The sequence below is a fragment of the Amblyomma mixtum genome, chromosome 3 (genome assembly GCF_055824585.1).
Source record: "Amblyomma mixtum isolate Tamu chromosome 3, ASM5582458v1, whole genome shotgun sequence".
NCBI lineage: Eukaryota > Metazoa > Arthropoda > Arachnida > Ixodida > Ixodidae > Amblyomma > Amblyomma mixtum.
In genome coordinates this window covers 130,255,218-130,273,828 of record NC_143014.1, presented here as the reverse complement: position 1 = coordinate 130,273,828, position 18,611 = coordinate 130,255,218, and the positions used below count along the sequence as shown (strand labels likewise).

The 18,611-nt window shown below is 41.8% G+C and overlaps 1 protein-coding gene across 1 annotated transcript; it reads right to left on the bottom strand.

Moving 5' to 3' along the window:
* Positions 1 to 921: 921 nt before the first annotated feature.
* On the bottom strand, positions 922 to 18,129 carry LOC149351820 (polyprenal reductase). Its single transcript, XM_089581145.1, has 5 exons — positions 17,588 to 18,129; positions 12,754 to 12,899; positions 11,237 to 11,422; positions 9,496 to 9,630; positions 922 to 8,153 (listed from the first exon to the last, which is right to left on the bottom strand). The coding sequence occupies exons 1-5, from the start codon at positions 17,788 to 17,790 to the stop codon at positions 7,894 to 7,896; spliced, it is 930 nt and encodes a 309-aa protein (XP_089437271.1). The 5' UTR covers positions 17,791 to 18,129; the 3' UTR covers positions 922 to 7,893.
* Positions 18,130 to 18,611: the final 482 nt, after the last annotated feature.

Sequence of the window (18,611 nt, the reverse complement as noted above, 5' to 3'; positions counted from 1 at the left end):
AATGTGCACAGCCTGCAACACTGGAAAATACATTGCGCCAGCTTGCCTTAAAGCTGACCTACCTCAGTAGTTCTTAATGCAAGAGAATTCAGGTTATCGCCTTACAAAAACCACCGGATTTCTCCGTAACGAAATTCCCCAATTGGTTGAGGAGGTTGTGACATCATCAGCACCGCCAGATTTGAAAATTTAAGGACTAGAATAGCATTTCGGTTGTCACCTTGCAAAAAAAACCACCGGGTTTCTCCGTAACAAGATTCCCTGATTGGTCGAGAGGGCGTGATGTCATCAGCACCACCAAACTTGAAAATTTAAGGACTAGAATGTTCCAGTACCTTCCTTTGGGTTCTCGTATGAGGATATATTAATCCAACCCACTAATCCACCGTCTAATCCTCACAAATCCACCTTAATCCATTTTTTGGGGTGGGCCTATTTTCAAAATTTGGGGGGTCCTTTGGAATTTTGAGGGCTGGGCAAACTTCCAAACACTATTCCATTTTAATGTGGTTACGAAGGCTCCCCCCCAACCCCAAGTTTTTTTTCTTCAGGTTTTTTGCAGAGCAATGCAAGAAGCTGTTTTCGCTCTTCAACTTAGAAGCCATTTACAGAGGCGACTTCGATGAGCTTCAGATCTCACCGACCGCTCAGGACGGTAGCTAATAGTGAATTTCATGAGGTTCATTTCAAGCTTTCCTTTTTGGCACTGCATTCTCTTGTCACAGCCTTTTTCTCATTTTCATGTCAAACTGCAATGGAATTGTTCCAGATCATTTAATGATATGATCGCTTTAAACATGGTCAATTATACCTGCACATGTGTCCTGTTGTTTCATTATTCAGGACAGATTTAAAATAAACTGGATGCATTTGACGTGCTTTAATGAAGGGGTCCCGTGTGTGCCAAAAGAAGTAACACAATGACACAGATCACTTGTCTTTATTGATGTATGCAAGACAAAATAGGAACAGTTGTTTTCAGTATCAAAATTGAGCAATTACGGTAAGAACCTGCGGAGACACGGAGGCAGCTTGTGTATTTCTTTATGCAGATGAACAAATTATGAAGACAATGCTGCTGCACTGCAAGATGAAATATAAGACAGTAATGAAGTAGAGTGTGTATAATGCATGTATGTAGACATGTTCACACAACAGCCATAAAGGACACCTGAAAAACGTGCACAATTCCCGATGGAACCACTAGCGACACCTAGAGGTGCAAGTCTCTCAACTACAGCTTATTTGTGACTGACATTTTGCAACAAATGTACTAACAATTCATTAACACTGTTAACAGCAGTCAATGATGGACAACAGGAAATTATTCTGAGCATATCAGCAGTGGCTAGTCAACAATTTGCATAGTCCACTATTAGTGGCAATGCTGTTGTAACTGCTAGGCATTTGATATATAAAGAAAAAAAATAACAGGCACAGTGGACTTCTAATACTTTTAATATACATTGTTCTATGTCGAGCAGGATTATGGTCAGATAATAAAATGCATCACTGGTTATCATTAAAACATGTGCAACAAAAAATTCTCTGCCTCTCCCGTAAACGAGAGTAGAGTAAGCATGAAATGTTTACGGGCCTAATGTCATCTCGGTAGACACCCGAACCGCACCGTACAGGAAGGGAGGAACGCCACCACCCGTTCAGCGCGATGCCTTGCCATTTGAACGCAAGGTTTTTTGAGGAAAGGAAATGGCGCAGTAATTCTCTGCCATCTCGGTGGACACCCGAACCGCACCGTAAAGGAAGGGAGGAACGCCACCACCCGTTCGGCGCGATGCCTTGCCCTTTGAACGCAGCGCTTCTCCCCCGGATCACGTATGACAACGAAGTGTAACATGGCATTTATGTGCTTTTTGCACGCGTTATTAGAAATCGGAAATTATAATTCCGTGCATTATCAAACCCACAGCTCCACTGATATCTTGATAAACATTGAGAAGGCACTGGCAGCAGTTATTTTTTGTCTCGTTTGGAGACCAACCGGCGCTTGCATGCCGGTCGCGTAGGAGGGCTTAGAGAGTCTCGTTAAATCTCGTTAAGTCTCGTACGGTGCCCGGATGTTCTCGTTTTAGAGCCCGGATGACTGGAATTCAGTGCCCGGATGAGTGGATTTCAGTGCCCGGATGAGTGGATTTCAGTGCCCGGATGACTGGAATTCAGTACCCGGATGACTGGAATTCAGTGCCCGGATGAGTGGATTTCAGTGCCCGGATGACTGGAATTCAGTGCCCGGATGAGTGGATTTCAGTGCCCGGATGAGTGGATTTCAGTGCCCGGATGATGGCTCTCGGTCTCGGCGTGACATCACCACACTGCCGACAACGGGAGCTAAAAGCATTTCATGCTTAAAATACTGGCCAGTAGAGATGTCCTGGGGACTGTAATGCGAGTAGCAGCCCAATGTAAAGAATGGTTATGGGCAAAGAAACCATGTCGCCACACGTTGCCAAATTGCTCCTGATGTCAAAAGGTGCCAGTAACTTGCAGCCTAGCACATTCTTGAAAACCAATGGAGTGTAGTACGCCTGTCACAAGTAGAAAGCCCAGTTGAAGGCTTAGATAACATTCTGTAATCCAACAACAAATATTTGTTCACTGCACAGAACTCCCCTTAATGTTGATAATAATGGGACCAACGCACCAGCTTGAATAAATCGGAAGGTCACATTAAGTGTGTTTCAATTCATGAAATTTCACTGCACGAAGAATTTCAGGAGTTTCGTATATTTTCAAAGTTGCATCACTAGTAGTGGTAGCTGTTAGAACAGATTAGCATAAATGAAAAATGTGACAGCATACTGCATTTCCAGAAATGAAGCCGATTTTCAGTAGACTTACTGCTTTCACTGAAAAGCGTTTGAGACAGAGATGGAAGTGTTTTCAGGAAAGGCAGATGATGGATCCCCATGCTACTCGGCTAAAGTGTCAGAAATTACACGATTTTGACTAATGCAAGCCTGCTTGCAGAGATTACTGCAGTCTCACACACTGCTTCTGTGCCAACTCTCAGGTAGTATGCCCTTTTCAATAGCAGCTTGTTGAGAACATTTTTATTGGGTATGGTCACCAAAGTACTTGCAGCTTTTTATTGAAGAAATATTTTGAATAAACACACAGAGTTAAGCCACTGATTATTTTCTTACCTACAGACTATTGTTTTTAGTTCAAGAAGAATTTGATCAATATTAATTAAGACAATGAGCACATTTTCTAATACAACATGAAAAGCAATAATTGAAGCCATTCATCAGACCCAACTTCCCTTGTCACCCACAATTTTTTTTTAGTGGCTACCGATTCTGGCAAAGCAAAAAGCACACGCTTATTACAGTTTTAAAGTGCAGCTCTTAGGTGCCCGTTCCAGCATTCCATGTTGTAGTAGGTGTAGCATGGCACCTGACACGATGTTACAGCGTGTGAAAAGCTATGCTCAAATTTTGCATTACTGACTATTGTAACTGTCTGTCACTATTTCATTTAAAAAAAAAATGAGGGTAAATAAAGAGCCACTCATGACAAGAGGCATGCTAAATTGCACTACCAAGAGGGAGGGAGCATTTTATTCTGCACTACTTGACACTTCTAAAATGTGGAAAATCTCAACATGCACTCAGACATCGTGCTCGAATGCACAACAGCAGTTTGCTGGCTCTAAGTAGCAAGCCAATTATACTGCCGAATGGTGTAATACATGGTGTATGCAATTAAATATCAACAAATGCAAATCAATGAGGGTATCTCGTACTAACTACACAAATCCCACATATATGCTTCATAACGTCTCATTAGAATCTGTGACGCCATACTGGTACCTGGGTATTCTCATAACCAATAATCTATCTTGAAATCACACGTCAATTACATCACTTCTAAAGCCAGTAGTACTCTTGGATATATACGCTGAAATTTCTCCCTTGCACCATCACCATTAAAATTATTATTGCACACAACTTACATTTGTTCACAAGTTGAATACGCGTCACCTGTTTGGGATTCTGGTAACGTAACTCTCATAGAGTCTCTTGAGGAAATTTAAAATCGCTCAGCCCGGTTTATCTTCCCAAAGGACCGGGACCGTAAGTGTTACTAATATGAAAGCCTAATTACAACTACCACTTTTATCCACCTGAAGAAAGTTATCTTGCCTGTCTCTCTTTCATAAAATATACAACATAACCCAACCTTGCGTTATCTTTGGGTTCAACCACCGTCATACATTGAATTTCGCCGTCGTTTCGCATAACCACAGCAACAAGATACCGATTCCACACTCAAATACCTGTATTTGTGCTCATGCCCGTGCTCATGCCTGCTTGGAGTCAAGAGACTCTGCAGTATTAAATAAATAAAAATAAAATAAAATACGCTTACATATTTATACTCATTTCTTCCCCGGACAAGCAATGACTGGAATAACCTGTAAGCACCACTAACAAGCATATCTGGAATTGAGAACTTTAAATCTGCATTACAAAGCTTTTTTTCATAGCTGGAGTTCATATTCTCATCATGGCTGTTTGTTTATGCTCATTAGGAACTGTAGTCCTTGTTATATTTTTGTATTTATTTACACCACTGCAGATTTAAAAATTTACTTTTTTTACATTTGTTCTATTCTTTTGATTTTTTTGTGTGCTTACTTCTGTTTTGAACTGGTTTTACAGAAATTTGTGGATATTTTTACTAATAAGATTTTTTTCTATACAAAGCATATGCCTCGGCATCCGCCCTTCCCCTCTGCAATGTATGTTTGTACCCTGAGGGCATAATAAATAAAAGGCATGCTCCTCAAGTTGACCTCTCCACCCTTCCTGACAGTTAAGCTTTCTTTCCCGCTTCCTGAATATTTAAAAGTATGGCTTTGATGCCGAAAACTTGCATGCATGCACGTAGGCCCATGGCAGTGACTGCCATGTTTTCATATACCATGAAAGTAGCGGTTCCGTGTATGCAGTCAGTGAGTAGCTACATGATGGCAATATGTGCTCATATCAGAAGGCTTAAAGAACCATGTGCTTCATCTCCATACATTGTTGCCAAAGCTCAATTGCAGAGGCTAGGCAGCAGTACAATGCGCAGTTTAAAGCAGCTGACAGTGCTAGACTTGTGCTGCATACAGGCAGCCTTGGTGCCCTCAATGGCACTTGCGACAGCCTTTTGAGCACTGCAATTATTTTAGAATTCTGTGAAAAGTTCTGAAGAAAAGGAAGGCTGACAAAGGCTGGTTTTTCATCTTTGCAATTGTTGCTCATGGGTTCGACAAGACTCATCTTGGCGGGGAAAAAAAAACAATTTAAAAAAATTGTTGAGCTACTGAGGCTTTTCCATCAGTTAACTGCCTAAAATTACTTCTTGAAGCAATTTTTAAATTCTAACAGAAGTTGTCTTGTGTGTCCAAGAGGCTGAGGCATGGATATGTACCACATTTGAGATCTTTTTATGAAGTCATTGGTAGAACTGTGTGCCCCTTTTTTCTACAAAAGCAGTGGTCGAAACAGCTTCAAAGTAATGTCATTCAATTGCTAGAGACATTGTGAGTGCAATTTTAACATTTGTATGCATGTGAGACAAGAACAGAACTTGCGCCTTATAAAGCGTTGCTATATACAGCCTTTGTCAAAAGTAAAGAGAGACCAAGAAGTTTGCTTTCAAGCTATGCAGTAGGGTTCTTATAGCACCTGTGGAGATCCCAACTTTCAGAGGGATGGAGGCGAGCGAGAGTTCCTCTTACCCTCAAGAGAACTGTAACACTGGTGATGCATTGCAAGCCACATAGTATAGCCCAGAAGCAAATCCCTTAGGCTCATTCCTTGGGCTCTGTACTTTTTACAAAGACCCTACATGCCTGCATGCTTTTAGTGCAAAAGCACTAATCCAGAGGTTCAGAGCAGAGAAAAATGGTCTAGTGTATGTTTGTGCACTTCGGGAGCATAGACAAAAGAGGCCGAAAAATAAATTACATCAATATCCATGACTGGGAGACGAACCTGTGGTGCTGCGAACAGATCAGCTTCAAAGGCCGCTGAGCGAGACCACTACGCTATCGCCACAGCCGAACATGCCTTGTGTTAAACTGCACCACACTCTCGTGCTGTGCATTGCAGAGCATCGTCTTCATCAACTTCCATCTGCTCTGTCCTGTGGCACTGCCCGCTCATCGTCGTCTTCTATGTACCACAAATTCGTGCTTTCACACCGATTTGGACGTAGTAAACACTCTCTGTAGTTCTCATGCATGCTTGCATATGAAAGCACTTATGCATGCCACCAGGCAATAAGGGTTTGCTGCATTCCACTCGTCATCATGAAGCCAGCACTGCTTTTTAGCATAAATTGTTTTTACATTAAAAGGTACAGTGAACAGTACAAATGCCACTAGAACATAACAGTTTCAAAAATAAAACAGCATGACACATTTCATCAATTCATCTATATCAATATGCAGTAGTGCGGGGGAATGCATCATTGATATTAAAGTTTCACTACAGAATATCTTTGATTTCTGCAGTTTTATGTGTCAGTTTAAAGTTTGAACTTCTCACTTAACCAGTAGTAATGTGCCTGGCTCTTTAAATACAAGGTGAGGTCATTTCACCTCTACCGTAATTACATGATACATTCTGGCTAACGATCAGTATCTTCATGGTTGTAGCCAAATGAGTGCAGCAAGGAGAACAAACGGTTGCCTAAGCACAGCAGCAAATCCAGAGCAAAACTACAGAACCACCAGAAAATAATACAGTATTATGAAATCCCCATACCAGTCTTGATATCATGAAGCATGTAGCATAGTACCTCAGCAGTTTGATGTTCCACCATCAACATAGCTGATGGTGAAACACAAAGCTAGCACAAAGCTGGTACATTGTTGCTATATTCCATTGCAAGGCACTTTGCAACAAAGTACCAGGCATTCTGTACTTCACACATTATCATGATTGCCTGCCATCCTACACTGAACCTGACACACAGTAGTGTAAGTCACCCTGATCACAGAAGGAGTTTCAAAAGAGAGTGAAACAAATAATGCACTGAATACAGTCACTCCACCAAACACTATTCCAGAACATGCAGGCGCTGCCATTTCATCTTTTTTGCAGCTAAAATACTGCTTGGAGTGTCGTGTGAACATCCAACCCTGTCATGCGCCTCTGTTAACATCACTGCACTTTTTCCAACAAATCAGACATGAAAAGCATGTCTGTACTCCACATCACACAAAGTAAAGAATGTAGGCACATTTCTGGCTATAATTAAAAAGCACTTCAAATTGCTTACTGAAACATCAATCTCATCACCTGAATGTGTTTTTTGCTGAACTTGTGATTTGACACATTTATTTAAAGCTACATTTTTTCACACTATAAAACAATACCTAAGGCTCTTATTTTGGACTGTAAACCAAGTACATCTCACATTGCCACCCAAATACTTCAGTAAATAATCAGTTTTTGTGCTCTTAATTGAATAAAAATGTCAGCATTTATGCATGCTTATTTGGGACCCCTGACTTGCCTTCAACAATGGGTCTGACCAATTGTGTACTTACACTATTCTAACACTCTGTGAATGAATACCCGTGAATAAATTTATATATAAAGAGCAACTGAGTGACAAGGTATATGGATGTCTCAAAAAGTGCTCAGTTTTACAGGTTTGAGTAAAGACTTTGAAACTTCTCAGGCCTTGAGTCTCATAGGCTTGCTACCAAAAAGAAATGTTAACCTTCTTGATCACAGCCACCTGTTCTACTTGTGACACTCACTTAATTGGAACACAGAAGGGCATTTGAGAGCACCTCTGATCTACAGTAACGTGTGATCAAACAGTAAGATATACAGAGCTGACCTGTGATACCACTGAAGGGTTAACCTACAACACAAATGGTATGATTGCCTTCCTGGTCTTGGGGTAACTGGAAAAGTTTTCTCGATACCAGTTGTGGCTGAGAAAAGCGGCAGCGATTTGGTTGGACCAGTTCCAGGCCATCATGAGCCACCAGGTGGTGTTAGGCTTGCCCAACACCAAGCTGAGTGCACAATAAATGGCGAGCTCTGCCATGTAGTGCGGGCACGAAACGTATGTAAACATGCCACCATGAGGAATCTTGTGGTTCAGTGTGACAACGCTGCCTGTGGGTGAAAAACGGCACAAGTGTAACAGCTGCAGATAATATTCATATAAGCAGAGAAATAAGACAAAAGCTTACATTATAGCTTCAAGAGCAGTGGTAAAACATACAAGATTTTGACTACCTATGCTCTTCAAACGAGTATAAAAATTGCAAATGTGAGATAGCTCGTGACAATAACTGATGGACTATGGGTCATATTCATTTATGGATTACAATTTATATAAAAAAAATAGAAATCTGTGTGAACTGCAAAATATGTCAGAAACAGTTCAGATGCACTATAACAACATTGCTAATATGTTCTTTTTTTATTTCCATGACAGTCTCACACTGCCATATACAGTATTTAAAAATGCCTGATGATCTTTTTTCACAACATCACAGGTCACATTAAAAATTTTTCTGACCCTTGCACATTCCTCAGAGTGGTAGCTGTATAAGGTCTACCAACGGCATCTTAATGAAAGTCTGACCACTGCAAGTAGGTGCTCAAGATTTGACACACCTTTTTTCTTGTGATACAGCCATAAGGCAGAGTGGCACATGAAGTTCTACCAGTTATCTGCTGTGAATTATTTTTCAAAGCATAAAGTGGTCATGTGACTTCGATGTCCCTACTAAAGATGACGTCGGCAAACAAACAACCTAAAGTTTTGCATGATACCAATGCTGATTTCATGGGAAGCACCACTAACAGGTGTTTCAAAAGTGAGCTCAGGGGACTGTGTGGACTGGGGTCCTAATCTGCTGGTGAACTGTGAAGTAACTTGAGAAGCAGAGCAGCCCGTGCAACACTGATCAAAGCAAGTAGATGGCACAAAATGTCTTGAACACCTGTTCGGCTTGCAGGCATATTGCACTAATGCCCCTTAATTTGCTGGTCTCTCGTCTCTTTCTGGCAGATCACGACATCAGTCAACAAAGATCACCGAGCTCTTTCAATCCCATGACCTGAGGTTTTGCAAAAAATAACCAAGAATCCTATGGCAAGTACTACTACTAACAGTTGTTGCTCTAACATGACACTAAAAACTGTTTCTGATGTTAAGGTATCAGAATTGCCCTTTAAGGCAATTCTGATACCTTAACCAGTTTTCATTACCAGTTCAAAATAAGCACCGACACATCAGCAGACACTGAAAAGTAAGTTACGGAGATGGTTCTCTGTCTTATGCAGTTCTACAAGTACAATCTGTCAAGTTTGTAGTTATTGGATGCTTAATTGTGTCCTCAGTAATGTTGCTTACTACTACTACTAGTTAACTACAAGCTTGACAGTTTTAGAATTCATGTATGTTCAGATTTTAAAGAAATTGTAAGAAGTGAGAAATTACACGTACCTTTCGGATCCTTCCTCAAGGAAGCCATGCGAAGATGGGAGTCAAATTGCACATAAAAAGCCCAAAGGAAGATGGCTATACCGATGATGTGGTGTGCCGAGATATCCAACACAGAAAACTTTGGTGCAGTGAAGCCTGCAGGAAGAAACAAAGCAGCCATTTTTTCTACTCAGTGATTTGAGTTGCAATAGATGGGCAAACATTATTATGTAAAAAAAAAAAGAAAATTTAGTGCTCTGGCCCATCTTATTCAATTACCATGCTGCTCCTGGCAAAACAGCTCCTGGCAGTTGGATATTAGTTGAGTGTAATGGGTAGGTGAATATGCAAATGAGTGTTAAAGATCTGAAAATAACTTCGACCACATTGTTCTCACTTCCAGTATGCACCCCCATGAGTTATAAGAAAACAGTGCAATCCACAGCAGTACAGCCTCACAAAGATAATGTGCACCCCAAAATGGAAGCCATTGGTTTCTGAGAGATTCAACAGTATGAAAGTAACAGGTGCACCAGTCACAACATGACCACATCTCCATATTGATAGTTGACACAAGCAGTAGCTACTTTCATGGGTAATGAATACAAGCAGCTAATTGGATGCCTCACTCACATACTGATGTGAATTACTTACTAGACTGGAGTGCCAATTTTTATATGCCCATAATATTGAGTGCAGCACTATTTAGCTTTGGTCAGCCTACAAGCGCTTTTGCAAGAGCCAACAGCACAGACATTATGTAGTTTTAAACCAGCATGTCATGAAAATTATGCACTACTGATGAACCACACCATGAAAGCCCTAATTTCAGCAAAAGTGCATCCATACTATGAAAATGGCAGAACGGTCAACTTTTCAAGTAGCTACTTGCACGAAGTGCTAATAATGGCATTGAAAATCATAAGAGATGTTTGCTTTATTGTAGCATCATGCATACTTAGTACTGTGGGTGGAAAAAAACAGCCTTCCATCCGTATTTCGCACAAGCTTGCAGAGAAAGTATTATTTCTGTGTAGCAAGAGTAAGTGCTATTATCATTACTAGGCATAGAAAACACATACATAACAAAGAGAAAATCAAAGGGGGAAAAAGAGGGGGCTCCAAACATTGATCCTCTTCTATGTAAGGACTCCTTCATAAGGCACGCCTTGAAATTAATTGCAAATGGTAACTTGGCAGTGCTTAAATAATAAGCTACCTTGCAACAGTACAGTAAACGAAGCACTAAAACTTACTGTTTTCACCATGGCCGCGGCGGCTGCTTTTCAATGGAAGCGAAACGCAAAGGCGCCTCTGTGCTGTATGATGTCAGTGCACGTTAAAGATCCCCAGGTGGTTGAAATTATTCTGGAGCCCTCCACTATGGCACCTCTTTGTCTCTTTCTTCTTTCACTCCCACCTTCCTCCCTCCCCTTACGGCGCGGTTCAGGTGTCCACCAAAATGTGAGACAATTAATGCACCATTTCCTTTCCTCAAAAACCAATATTAAATTTCATAATACCTAAAAAAAATGTAAAATCCTGCCAGCAGCAAGTACACCATCTTTGACAAACAACTGACAAAAACATTTTAAGCCTTAAAAATCTGCATCCAATGCATACACTGCTGCTGTGTACATACGCAATCTAAGTGAACTTACCAAAGTGCCCTGCATATAAGCCCACTCTCAGCACACTGGCATTTTTACTCATTGGCTAGGTGTTAAATCCACAACTCTGGCATTATTGGTGCAGCCCTCACCTGAGAGGCCTGGTGCATTGGCCAGTATGGTGAGCTGTACACCAAAGTAGAAGAAGTAGCCCATGAGGTAGTGCCAGATGTGCATGCGCACGTTGGAATAGACAGACACAAACATGCATTCATAGCAGCGCCGATACACCTGGCATGTCTCCAGCACCTGGACCAAAAGGATGCTGGTTGCTGACGCTGCAAGAAAAGCAAATACCAGTGAGTCAAACACCAATGAATACAGGGCAGCTGGGCATCACATCCAGACAATAGAATAATGAACTGGGGTGCACAAGAAAACACTGCATATAGGTGTGAAGCCTTCTGACCCCATAGAATGTAAACTATAACAACCAGTTGATTACAGATAATTTGAACCATAACATAAGACCACTCACAGTAGATTAACACTGGGTCGTTCAAGCACAGTTTGAATGGTGTTCCTTTCTAGCAAGTACTTCATCTGCTTATGCACCTTTAATGCATCCATTACCCTAATTCAAGCTGAGCAGACTAAGTAATACAATCGACAGAGACATGCATACTAAACTTTTCACCTCAAAACAGCCAATCAAAATAATTCATGATTAAAGAAGCTACACTGCTTCAGGTTTCATCAGTTCAAGAACTGTTACAATATGGAAGATCTTACAGTTAGACTGCCAGAGGGGCTCCTGTTAAAATATGAGCACACTAAAATATGTAAACAAATGTTAGCATTAGATTAAGACTAAAGACAGCAATTTTTAAATGCAAATGTACCAAATGACAAATATTGCATAAATGTATACATAAAGGTTGAAGGTTTACTAAAGAGAAGCAAACAAATAGTACTGAGTAATTACATGTTTTTTTCATGAAAAATTATTATAATTCTTGGTTGCTGTAGAACAGGGAATGGGGCAAGTACAACTGTTATGGGTAATGCCCACATTTACTGCTGATCATCCCACTGTACAAAGCACAAAAGGCCACTTTATTGTGCACATGGATATGAACATCAAATCAAATTAATCTTATTTAAGAGTGACTCTACTTGACAAAATGAAACCTCTATTTGAGTTAGCAAATAGGACATGAAAAGGTAACCCAGTGTATGGTTTTTTTTAAATGATCGAGTAGTTCATGGTCAGTTACTGACACTGCTTGATGCCACTGATGTACGAAAAGCATCTTGCTTCTGTGGCTGATTTAACCATCATTGTATCACAACGAGTAGTTTTATTTCATTCAAAAAAAAAATCAGGCATGGGAATCATGTTAAAAAGGTAAGAGGAACTAATGCCTCACTTCTTTTTCATTAGTGCTTGCTGTCTAGCTTATAAATCTGCTCTATTAAGTCTCAACTGAGCCAACTGAATAATCAGCAAACTTATGCAGTGTGTATGCATGAATAATGCAGCTGAAAATTAAGCATTCTGTCACAGTATACGTGAATATGTGTTATCCACTACTAACATGGAGAAGAAAAATAGCAGAGAAAAAATAGCGGAAATAGTAGACATGCACATCTTCGCTTACGTCCTTACCTGCAGTGCTTTGTTGTGGCTCAAAGAAACTGACCACCTTTGAAACCATGGCTGGTAATGGTAACCCAAAAATATACAGTCGCACCATGCACAGAGTGCAGAAGGTAAAAATGACGACTCCAAACTGATAGAAGTGCTTGAACCATCTGTAAAGAAGAAATTAAACAGTGAAAGCATGACCTTAAAAGACCATTTTTCTTTGAAACCTCTAGCGGACTTGGATAAGCCAGGCTCGTCACAAGCCGACTGTCATTTCTGGCTCATGTCGAGCCAGCTTGTGTATTTTCTGGCACTCTTGTGTCCGGTTAACGGTGAGTAGGGCTGGTCCAAAACATTTTTTCTGGCAGACTGGGTACCAAATGACCATTTTGGTACCATTTTCGGAAAAATTGTGCCTGTTTAGGGGTTAAATGCCTGTGGCAGCTTGGCAGCTACATAAGTGCAACAGTTAAAAATGTCTCTCCTATAACATACCACTGCACGCACGGGTTTGATCCCGGCCGCGGCGGCTGAATTTCGATGAAGGCGAAATTCTAGAGGCCTGTGTGCTGTGCGATGTCAGTGCACGTTAAAGAACCCCAGGTGGTCGAAATTTCCAGAGCCCTTCACTACAGCGTCCCTGAGTTGCTTCAGGACGTTAAACCCCAATAAACCAAACCAAACCAACTACACATTTCATCACACACATTGAGAGAGTATTTTTTAATAATGAGGGCCACCCAAAATGCTTTAACATAGCGTCTTGTTTATTCTGACAAGGTTAAAGTCTCATTTCAGAATGATAAGGTATAAAATGTATTCATTCAGCCGCCGCGATGGCTCAGTGGTTGTGGCGCTCGGCTGCTGACCCGAAAGACGTGAGTTCGATCCTGGCCGCAGTGGTCGAATTTTGATAGAGGCGAAATTCTAGAGGCCTGTGTACTGTGTTATGTTAGTGCATGTTAAAGAACCCCAGGTGGTCTGAATTTCCAGCCTTTCACTACGGTGTCCCTTATAGCCTGAGTCGCTTTGGGACGTTAAACCCCCATAAACCAAACCAAAATGTGTTCATTCTACAATGTACTCCGAGGCTTTGTCTGGAATCAAAAACTGACTGAACTCAACTTGTGCAGCAAACATTCACAATAATAATTGCAATATGCTAAAGAGATTAGCACAACAGTGCAGAGGAAAGTTGTCTGCTACTGCCACTTCTTCTTTGATACACTTATAGCACTGGCCACTTGCTCTGTTGTAGTTACCACATTTAAGATGCTCATTACTCACCCATCGCGCCCTGATGTACTCCTGCTGTATAGTTCTGTACGACCAATGCCGAAATAAACAAGCCAAAAAGATTACATTGTGTTGCTATAGTTTACTAACCGTATAAACTGCTCAAATTGTATGCACTGCAGATGAAAATTACAGCATGCTTTAAGCATTCTACATCTCACAGTGCATTAATATATGCCTGAACACTGATCATTTTCCTGCTTTTCCATCTCACATAGCACAAGATATTCTAGGAATGAAGTGCTGTACATGTATTCATGTCTTTCTTTCACAAAGAAAAATAAACTAGTGGAAACATAACTTTTAACACAAATTACTCATGATAACCAAGCACTAGCAGTGCTGAATGTAACAGTGACACGTTTTTGCATTACAACTGTAATGCAAAAATATATGAATTAATCATATATAGTCCAGTGGACTTAATGGTTTGTGCCGCTGTGATGGCTCAGTGGTCATGGTAATGCTGACTCGAAAGAGGTGAGTTCAATCCCAGTCACAGCAGTCAAATTTCGACAGAGGAAACGTTAGACACACATGTACTGTGCGATGTCAGTACACGTTAAAGAACCCCAGGTGGTCGAAATTATGTCCTCCGCAATGGCATCCCTGCCTGAGCTGCTTTGGGACGTCAAAACCCATAAATCAAACCAAACCTTAGTGGTTTATCACAGGCATCCTGACAGGCCGTTTAATTCCCTGCAAATGAATTGCACCATCAACAACAGCATAAAAATGGTTTGCATCTGGACAAATGGAAAATGACAAGACAGAAGATAAATGCACTACTGGCAGATACACAAGCACAAATGAATTTATTCATCAAAATGGTCTCAAACAAGTGCCATGATGGGCAAAACCGATTCTATGATGCATGCCCTGTGGCCTGCTCTGACACTTCTGATATGAGGTGCTGGCTATAATGAAACAGAGGTCATGAAAGAAATGGGTATGGAGTTACCACAAAAACTCTGCATGATATGGCATGAAGGTATACATTGCATGGCATAATACGGCCCATTGATAATTGGTGATGGCAGGGAGCCAACTACAGACCTGACTCACTGGTGGTTTTAAAACTGCCCATGAGAAACAATGGACGGAAATACACCTATCATGACACTTGTTTGCAGTTACAGGAGCCATGCAGCAAAGTCAAAAAGCAAAAAAGTAGTATTAAGGAATATATGAACGTACCACAAGTTATCAAACATAAAAAGTATGCAAGAACTCTTGTTTCAATGCATGAGAGTTTAGCTGTATGTGGAGCTAGCAAAAGAATGACAGCACATTTACCATTCTGGCCAGCCCATTCTTGCATTCATGACACACAAATGCAGAACATAAGTTGACTAGGTGATGGGAAACAATCAGTGAGCCAGGTATATGTAGCAGCTACAGCTGACCAAGTGATTGGTGGCATAACTGTCAGCCACACATGACATGGACACAGCATACGATTTTACAGTAACCTCTGATGCTGATACCTTTAATGCACCTCAGGTGATTTCTGCTAAACTTGCAACCTGCTGCATGCTTCTGCTGGAACTTTTATTAACACGATAGTGTTAAGGCTCCCATTCTGCAGAAAATTTGGTGTCGGCATTGTGAGCCAAAAAGCAGATGGTGCACCTACCACCTAGGTCACGTGATTTTGTGATGCGATCACAACTTGCCCACCGTGGCAGATGGCAACCTATCTACTGGATTGTGAGCAAACTGCCCACTGTGGCATGTGGCAGCTAATTTAATGATTGGTTGTGAGAGGTTGCTCGAGGAGAGCAACCTAGGTCTCACAAACCCCGCCAGTAGCTGTGTGTGAAACAGCCGCTTGCCGGGGCAGTGGTATGCCACTTAACCACTACACAACTGCACCAGGAGTGGCATGAGGACTCCCAGCGATCTGGGGATGTAAAGCAGAGAATGAACGCATCTGTGAAGTTTGGTTTAGTTTGGGGGTTTAACATCCCACAGTGACTGATGCCATGAGGATTGCCGTAGTGCAGGGTTTCGGAAATTTCGACCACCTGGGGTTCTTTAAGGAGCATTGACATCGCACAGTACAGGGCCTCTAGAATTTAACCTCCATCGAAATTCGATCACCACGGCTAGGATCGAACCTGCGTCCTTCGGGTCAGCAGCTGAGTGCCCTAACCACTAAGCCACCGTGGCAGCAATGAAGTGATGCGCAAAGAGGACCCCAGACCGCTGAAGGGACCCATTAACACTATCTCGTCATACCCTTAAGGTGGAGCTTATGGCTCCTCTCAAGCCATTTTTCTGTTTTGTGTTTTTTATCTGATAGAATTCCTAACTTCTGCTGGATTTAGTCAACAACATGAAGAAAGCAGAATTATGACCTGCAATCTGGCTATTTGTTCACACATGCAGCATAAAGCTAGCTTATACACATTAAGCATTATACGGAGGGCTATCCTATCAGGTAGACACATTATACTGGCTTTTTAGGCATTTTTAAATATAAAGTTTCTTCTGAGAGCAAGCCACTTTTATCTGCTGTGCGACACTTCGAAAAGAGTTCACTCCTGAAAGACAGACACATTTGCTGATGCCACAACAGTGCTACCTCCAGTGAATGATGACATGATGGATAAGGTCACGACGGATAAGTTGCAGCACTATCTTTTGCTTCATGAACAACAGTGTGGATAGCCTCCAGAGAATAACAGCTTTCAGGTGTGCCTATTTAGCACACACAAGAGCCACATCAGAGGTGCAAACGTTTTATGCAAAACACGAATGCAAGGCATAAAGTTGTTATGCAGTGTTTGCTCAGATAATAATTACTGTGCCGTGAATACTGTGAGGATTTTCAAATTATTGCAGGGTAGTCCTCTTGACCTTTTCACCTTCGCATAAACAGGCAAGTGAGGCTTTTTGCTGGGTGGAAGGCGAGGCAACTTGAAAGTGAGAGTCCTTGAATTCTTCCACTGTCATGGTGTAGGTTTGTGGATACCATCTCGCTCACAAATAGGTAGAACAGCTTACTCTCAAGCTCATACAACCAAAGAAGTAACCCTGTGCTAGAACGAAATTGCTGGAACCATATTTTTTACACAAGTAGTTAGGTGCTCCCTATAACACTTTCGAAACTGACACCCAAAGCGCCTGGTGTTCAACATACTAAAGGTTCTGAACAACTAAAGAAATTTTTCATCATAAAATAATTCCAGTAATATATATATATAAACGCCACAAAGCATATTATAGCACTAGCTTTTCTTTTCTCCTTCAGCGGTAATGGGTTTAAATTGAAAGAAAAATTGCTTTGAGTCTACCTATGCGTGTAAAAGACGCTGCAACAGGCGGACGTTGTCAATATGCCTGGCACAGAACACCGAACGCTTTGTGGGAGAGAGACATCTGTATACTAAACATCATAGCACTTCAGGAAGCGTCTTCCTTTTGGGGTCAATGCCAGGCTCATGCTCCGTAAGTGCATGAAGTCTTTAATATTAAATTCTAGACAAAACTTCTAGGTGTGAACAAGAAATAGTATAGTAAAGTCTAGTATTTGAGATAAAACAACACACTATACCTTTTTGGAATCGAAATGTCTTTTAGAAGAAGAGTTTTCTTGTTTGTTTCGGCCACTTTTCCGTAGAGCATCGCCGCTGTCAGCAGCCCTGGAGCAGCATCTTTCTTGACAAAATAACAACTACTGGCGAGGACCATCGCCAGCGTAACGAGCGTCCAGAATACATCTAGCGGATTGAAAATGTCCAGAGGAGTGAAAATCATCGTTTTGTGCAGGCAGTCCCTAGCTGATGTGCAATGAAGGCTCTCGCGGCGCGGTGGCACAGAACTTCAGGATCCGTTCCTGTTATTTTCCTCCTCGGCGCGCCACAATGTTCCTTCTCCACCATGCCCCAGAACAGGAAACTCCGCTTCGCTGACCCGAGAGCAGAGTCCGGCCAAGCAACGCACGGCGCTGATAACTTCAGATCAATCTATTCACGTTGCTCCTCTGCAGTTCGCAGAACGCGCGCAGCCCACGGGTCGGTGCCAGCATGTGGGCATGTGCCCTTGCATGTGCCGGTGTCGCTCTTTGTAAGCTCGTAGCATCCGTGCTTGGCAGCGCGTACCACGTGACTTATGTCGTCAATAACTTTGTTTTTGTTTTAACAGTCAGCGCCATCTCTCGAAAGGTTGACAAACTTTTGGTGCGAGGTTATGGCCGGATTCGAGCGTCGGCGCGCGCGTCCGATAGATGACGAAAGGTACGGTCGGCTGCCGCCGCACCAAGACCGGTGGTGGAGATAGACGGCGGGGAGACGTAGAGTTCCTGTATATGCTACCAAAGCCTGCGGAAGCATATACAGGAACTCTAGGGAGACGTGGCCGATGCAGAGGGCGTTGACAGGAGTGAACAAAAGCGAAGGTTGTGCCAGTGACAACAAGAGTGCTGTGTTGTGGTCCCGCTAATTTATAAGCCGTGTTTTGTTCACTGCAAACGGATGCGCTTTTTGTAGCTTATAAGCCCATTGCACGAATCCTCTCTGTGCTCTTTGCACTCTTAAATATTTTTAACATCGATGACTGATGTATTTGTACGCGTGCTG